This window comes from Elephantulus edwardii, unplaced genomic scaffold, assembly GCF_000299155.1.
Source record: "Elephantulus edwardii isolate Elephantulus edwardi_28Jun2011 unplaced genomic scaffold, EleEdw1.0 scaffold00005, whole genome shotgun sequence".
In the NCBI taxonomy this organism is placed as follows: domain Eukaryota; kingdom Metazoa; phylum Chordata; class Mammalia; order Macroscelidea; family Macroscelididae; genus Elephantulus; species Elephantulus edwardii.
In genome coordinates, this window is record NW_006399755.1 from 6,982,707 (window position 1) to 6,989,679 (window position 6,973).

At 39.8% G+C, this 6,973-nt stretch overlaps 1 protein-coding gene across 4 annotated transcripts in view; it reads left to right on the top strand.

The window, feature by feature from the left end:
• The window catches only part of OSBPL9 (oxysterol binding protein-like 9), a 256,973-nt gene that overhangs the window by 217,792 nt on the left and 32,208 nt on the right, over window positions 1-6,973 (top strand). For all 4 annotated transcript variants that reach the window (XM_006879671.1, XM_006879668.1, XM_006879669.1 and 1 more), the window contains 2 exons: window positions 1,611-1,715; window positions 6,590-6,954. In XM_006879671.1, coding sequence (XP_006879733.1) covers window positions 1,611-1,715; window positions 6,590-6,954 — 470 coding nt within the window. The remainder of the gene's footprint in view (window positions 1-1,610; window positions 1,716-6,589; window positions 6,955-6,973) is intronic.

Consider the following 6,973-nt stretch of genomic DNA (forward strand, 5'->3'; position numbering starts at 1 on the left):
AAAAGGCTGTCATTTCCCCACCTAACTGATTTCATCTCTTTGTCAAAAATCAATTGCCCATAAATAGATGGGCTGATTTCCGGGTTCTCAATTCTATTCCATTGATCTATGTGTCTGTCATTTTACCAGTACCATGCTGTCTTGACTACCACGGCAGTGTAGTAGGATTTTAAGTGACTGAGATCTTAACTCAGCATAATGTCCTCCAGGGCCACGCATTTTGTGTAATATTTTATTAGAGCCTTGTTCTTCAGTGCTACATAGTATTCCATTGTGTGACTATACCATAGCATACCATCTCCCCCCAGTAACCATAGTGAAGGTCAAAAGAGCACCAAACAATGAGTAATGGTGAGGTTGTGGAGAAACTGTAACCCTTATTCACTGTTGGTAGCAGTGTAAAATGGTGCAACCACGCTGGAAGGCAGTATGATGCTTTCTCAAAAAGTTTAAAGTAGAAATACCATTTGACCCAGCAGTTGCACGACTGGTAATATACCCTACAGAAGCTTCCACCCAAACAGATATGTACCCACCCATGTTTATTGCTGTGTTCTTCACAATAGCAAAGAGATGGTATTGGGGTGGGGGGAGGGTAAGTACTGTGAAAGGAATTTTGAGTTAATGAGATGAAAACAAACATGATTACTAAGACTTGAGTTAATTGCATAACAGAATATGTGACCACCATTCATCACTATCAAGGGATACTTTGCATACCTTGATCTGCTTGACAATTTGAAAAGCCATGAATTTGGGGTATTCTTTATAGTTCCAAGCAATAAAATGGTTTATTCACAAAGTATTTTAAGGTAAAGAGAGGGAAGAAAGAAATTTGTCTTATCTGTTGTACAAATTAAGATCTTGCATATTACAGATAGTTAATGCACTCAACTGATAATCCAAAGAGTAGAGGTTTGTGCTCATCTAAAGGAACTTTCCAATCTGACATGCATGGGTGACCTTGAATCAAATAATTTTGACCAGATGGTCATTACTTTTCAATATAGAGTGATAAAACTTTTGTTAAAATTGGGAAAGAGGAGTCAGGATCAATATTCTGTTTCACTGATTCCTCTTGTTTCACTGATACCTTTTATTTTTCTATTGCATATATCTTTCCTGTGTTCTTACTAGGTCCTCCCTCTTACTGTTTATTTTTAAAACTTGTTTCTGTAATTTGGGTGAAAGTGAAACTCTCTTCTTTTTTAAACATTTTCACTACGTCCACTTGCTTTGGAAATTTTTTTTAAAACTCCTTGAGTGGATGAACCTCATGTTTCTCAAGGGACTAAAGGGCTTGTCTTATGCTTCATTTAACATTGTATGTGGTTTAAGACTGTTCAGAAGCATTTACTGATGCTACAGAGCTTTTGTACTGAAAAATTGACTGATCTTGGTTAGCCTTTTGATTTCCTGCTTAGTTTCTTAGCATATCATCCATGAACTTAGAAGGATAGGAGATCAGAAAGGAGTAACATAGAACTTGGTTAAGTGGAATTTAGTTTCAGAAATTATTGATCTTTAGGATTTTGAATCTCAGACAAACCTAGTTAACAGTATGTGTTCTGCAGTTTCCCTAATATATTTCCCATGTTCAAATCTTCTAGAACCTGCTCAGTTGTGTAAGTCAGAACAGCGTCCCTCATCCCTACCAGTTGGACCTGTATTAGCTACTCTGGGACATCATCAGACTCCAACACCAAATAGTACAGGTATAGATTTATTCCATTCCTTACTTCCCATAAGTTCCCACTAACATTTGAGTTTTGTGATTAACCAGTGGTAGAGAACTGGTTGAAGAAATGTGTATTTTTGTTGGAAATATCTTAATTTTACCACTATAATTTCATACATGAAAATAAATTTATGATTGAACCAGAAGCTTTAGTAAGTAATTACATTAACATAAATAGAACCAGAGGTCTGGGTATTTTGTTGTTTACCTTAAAATAAGATTTATTTTGGAAATCTGTAATGACTTAAATTTACACAATTCAGACTTGCGTGTATTTATATAATACAAAATTAAAGCAGAATAAAAGCTGAAAGTTCATTTTGCTTTTCTCTCCTCTAGTCATTTATTTACCTAAGTGTCCAGTGTGTGTGTGTGTGTGTGTGTGTGTGTTTTTAACCTAATTCAGATGGTACTTTACACTCTGGCTTGCTCTTCTCATTTAATTTAGAGAGCTTTCCTTGTTTATATGCTTGGAGCTGCAGCATCTTTTTGACACCATTTATTGAGGCATATAACAAAATTGCCATCAATCCTGCAGCCACCACTGTTAAGATGAGAAGCATTTCTGCCATTTCCCAAATAGGCTAATTACATGTCCACTGTTCTTTGGTTCAAAAGGCTAAATTTGTTTTAAAAGCATACTATTAATAGAATGAAGTTGTTGTTGTTGTTGTTCTTACGTGCCGTTGAGTAGCTTGTGACTCAATACAACCCTATGTACAACAGCCCTAAACCCTACTCTATCCTGTGCCAATCTCACTGCCTCTGACACACCCATCCCTATTACCCCAGTCACTGAATTAGTCCACCTCATAGAGGGTCTTCCCCTTCTGCGCCGTCCCTCCACCCTCCCAAGCATGATGTCCTTCTCCAAGGACCTCTCCCTCCTTACAACATGACCAGAGTATGTCAGATGAAGCCTCAGAATCCTTGCCTCCAAGGAGCAGCCTGGTTTGACCCCTCCAGGATGAATCTGTCTGTTTTCTTGGCAGTCCAGGGTACATTCAATACTCTTTTCCAGCACCACAGCTCAAAGACATCAATTCTCCTTCTATCCTCCTTGGTCATTGTCCAACTCTCTGATGCATAACAAGTGATTGCAAAGACCATGGCCTGTATCAGACGAACCTTAGTCTTCAGAGACACCATTGGTCTTTAGTACTTTGGAGAGGTCCCTAACAGCAGACTTTCCCATCACAATAAGTTTTTTGATTTCCTGGCTACTGGTGCCAAGAGTGTTGACCGTGGAGCCAAGCAGACTAAAGTTGTTAATAATCTCAGTCTCTTCACCATTCATCCTGATGCTGCCAATGGGTCCAGTGGTGAGATTCTTTGTCTTCTTGACATTGAGCCTCAATCCATACTGAAGGCTGCAGTCCTTAACCCTCTGCAGCAAGCATTTCAGGTCCTCTCAGTTTCAGCAAGCAGGGTTGTGTCATTTCCATAACGCAGATTGTTAATAGATCTTCCACCAATCCTGACACCACACTTCTCATAGAGCCCTGCCTCTCAGATAATCTGCTCTGCATACAGGTTGAAAAGGTATGGAGACAGGACACATCCTTGGTGTATGCCTTTCCCAATTTTGAACCGTGCATTGTTTCCCTGCTCTGTTCTGCCTCTTGGTCCAAGTGTAAGTTTTGCATTAGAATGATCAAGTGTTCTGGGATTACCATTCTTCTCAGAGTCAGCCACAGTTTGTTATAATCCACACAGTCAAACGCCTTTGCATAATCAGTGAAACACAGATAGACTTTATTCTGGTATTCCCTGCTTTCAGCTAAGATCCATCTAACATGAGTTAAAATATCCCTAGTACTACGACCCTTTCTAAACCCAGCCTGGAGTTCTGGCATTTCTCTGCTGATGTGCTGTTCCAGTTGTTTTTGAATAATCTTCAGTAGAATCTTGCTTGAGTGTGAAATCAATGATATTGTTCTGTAGTTTTCACACTCTGTTGGGTCACCATTCTTTGGAATGGGAACAAATATAGTACAAGTTGTAAAACATAACAGCATGAAATCAAGGGGTTTTTTGGTGTTTTGTTTGGCTTTTTTTTCCCACTGGAGACAGGAGGTTTTTTTTATGATGATGGGGGTGGAAAAGCCGCCCCCCCCCCCCCGGAGTACAGGGGCTGGGTCAGTCGGGAGAGGAGTAGGGGCAAGCCCTGAGGGGCAGGTTAGGGCACATTCATCCCAGGATTCTGTCTTCCCTAAGAAAGGGTGAGAGCGCCTTGGGGGCAGAGCAGTTCCATGAGCAGCAAAGGCAAATACTAGGGACTGCTGACCACCCCTAACCTGAGGCATAACAGGCACAAACACTTGTATGAAAAAGCTGCATGAGCTGGTCAGTAGGGGATAATAAGGAGAGGGCCCTGGGCTGGCTTCTTGGAAGGAATCCAGCCTTTGCCTAGGTGACCTCATGGGAATACTTGGTGTTCCCAAATGCAGTGTAGCAAGGCCTAAAGCCCACTTCCCTGCAGGCCTCCTTAAAGGGAAAAGACATCCAGAGAAAATGGGATTCAGGGACGCCCTGGCAAGGGGAGCCAGAATTAGTCCTCAAGGCACAACTGGGGGCAGACAAGGGACCAAGGCACAACTGGTAGGGGAGCAGGGACAGCCTCCAAGCTGAATGCTAGGGTTATATGCCAGGGTCACAAGAGGATGCAGGACCTCCTACCCTTGATTGGCATGGGGTTGAGCACAGTCCAGACAGACTCGGCAAACACCTCTTTGACGCCATCCTGCTGCAGAGCAGAGCACTTGAGGTATTGCACAGCATGCATCTGTTTGGCCAGTGCCTGGCCCTGCTGCAGGGCGATGGGCATCTGGCGCTGCTCCATCGAGTCAGAATTGACCCTCCAGCGAGTTTTCAGAGGCAGTAAACCACATGGGAGGAGATTGCCTATTTTTCTCCTTCGTAGTAACTGGTGAATTAGAACTGTGTATCTTTGGTTGGCAGCACAGTTCCTTACCATTAAGCCACCAGAGCCCTAAATATGCCATTAGTGTTGTGTATTAAATTAGTTTTTTTAAATGCATTGAATTGATGTTGAGTTACTCATTGAACCAAAACCTAGAGAATGCTGAATGCTTTATCTCTGTTACACCTGTAAGCCAAAACTAGAACCATTGTTAGGAAGGAGGGATATAAACTCCCATTGTTGTGTCTGTACTTCCCCTGAAACCCTCACCATCCTATTCCCCTGCCGACCCCCATTGCACTCCACCCTCCCAAAGCCATAGCATTACTAGAGGGTGCGGTGATACAAAATTGCCATGTGGTTTTAGCCATTTTAAAATTAAATAAAGGTACTGATGACATTATTTGGGTCTTGGTCCTTAATAACAGCTTTAGTGGTTATCTCTGAATTTTGATAGGAAAGATTAATAATTGCTCTCCTATTTCAAGTTCTTAGGAAAGTACTACCAAATACTTTGAATAATGGAGTGGAAATGTTATGGCTGATTTCTACATATCATGACCTATTTTACCTCTTCTTAATTTTAAAAACATCATTTAAAAAATAAAATATTGTGGAGGAGATAGATTTAGTTAAGGTAAAGAAAAATTTAAATTTTAAGTGACTTATGGCTTGAGTTTTTAATCACTCTTAACTCATTTTTCTAACCCTTTCAATAATACAAAAGAGAAACAACTGAGAAGGTAAATATTGTTTCTCATCATAACAAAACTATGCTATCTTGTTTATAATTCTTACTTAGACTTAACTTTCTTCTTGACATACTTCATACCTGAAATTATGCATGTTACTTAATCATTTATCCCTCCTACGTATATGCCCCTCTCTTCCTAGTTCCCCTAATCCCCATCCCAGTATAAGAACGTTTTCTTTCCCTCTTACTACTCCTTTTGAGAGTAAGAGCAGGAGAATTATACCTTATTTGATAAGATGAACTACCTTTGGCATTGCACAGTAAATTTTACCTGTTTAGGGCAAACTTTTGTGTTTTAATTTTAGAAATCCGATTTGCTCGGTTTGCTTTTTGCTTTAAGTTGAGTTTCTTTCTTTCTTTTTGTTCAACTTTTTTTTTTTACAAGAATGGACTAAAATCCCCATGATACCGTGAAAAAGCACACCATTGGTCTGAAATTTTAGCATTAGAACTTTATGACTAGCAAGTGAATCATCACGTAGAGCAGATTGCAGCCTTGTTTCTCTCGGTCGCTGCTAATGCCCATTTCTTTAGAAAGAGAGTCTTTCTAATTCTTTCTTTTTCCACATACTTGCCTGACAGCTCTTCTGTTTAACTCTTTCCTCTGACTTCTTCAACACTTTGACTTAGATGGAAAAAAAAGAGACGTTTTGAGTAATAGGTGTTCAGGACTTTATCCAGAAGTTTTCTCATTTTTATGTTCTTCTCCAGAAATACTAATTTGAATGTGATAATGTGGGCAGTATTTTAAAGTTGTTGTCTTGATATGCTCTCCTTTTTTTTCATTCCCTTTGTTTTCCTGCTGCATTTTTAGGAATCTAAATCTACGTTATTAAACAAGAGCCTTGGTACTACAGTGGTCTTCCAACACCAAAATTCCTTTTAAATATAATCAAAAGAACCTAATTTCTAATTACGAATAAGTTCTTCTTTACCTATAGAGCAGAGGCAATATTAATTCTTTAAATGACTGTGTTCCTTATCTTTAACCCGATTTGTTTTTTCTTTGCCTATTTTAAAGTGTTTATGTTCTTCATAAATACTGTAAAGACATTTACCAGTTTAATCAGATGCTTTTTCTCGTTGAGAGAGGTCTGCTTTGACCCTTTCTCCATAATTTCTTTTTCTGTATAACTACCATTTTTCCCTAATTAAGAATTTTTTCACTTTACAGGCAGTGGGCATTCACCACCAAGTAGCAGTCTAACTTCTCCAAGCCATGTCAACTTATCTCCAAACACGGTCCCAGAATTCTCTTATTCTAGCAGTGAGGACGAATTCTATGATGCTGATGAATACCATCAAAGTGGCTCTTCCCCAAAGCGCTTAATAGATTCCTCTGGATCTGCCTCAGTCCTGACACACAGCAGCTCGGGAAATAGTCTGAAACTACCAGACACCACAGAATCACTTAATTCTTCCATGTCCAATGGAACAAGTGATGCTGATCTTCTCGATTCCCGTGATGATAGAGATGATGAAGGAGAAGCAGGATCAGTGGAAGAGCATAAGAGCGTTATAATGCATATCTTGTCCCAGGTTAGGCTTGGAATGGATC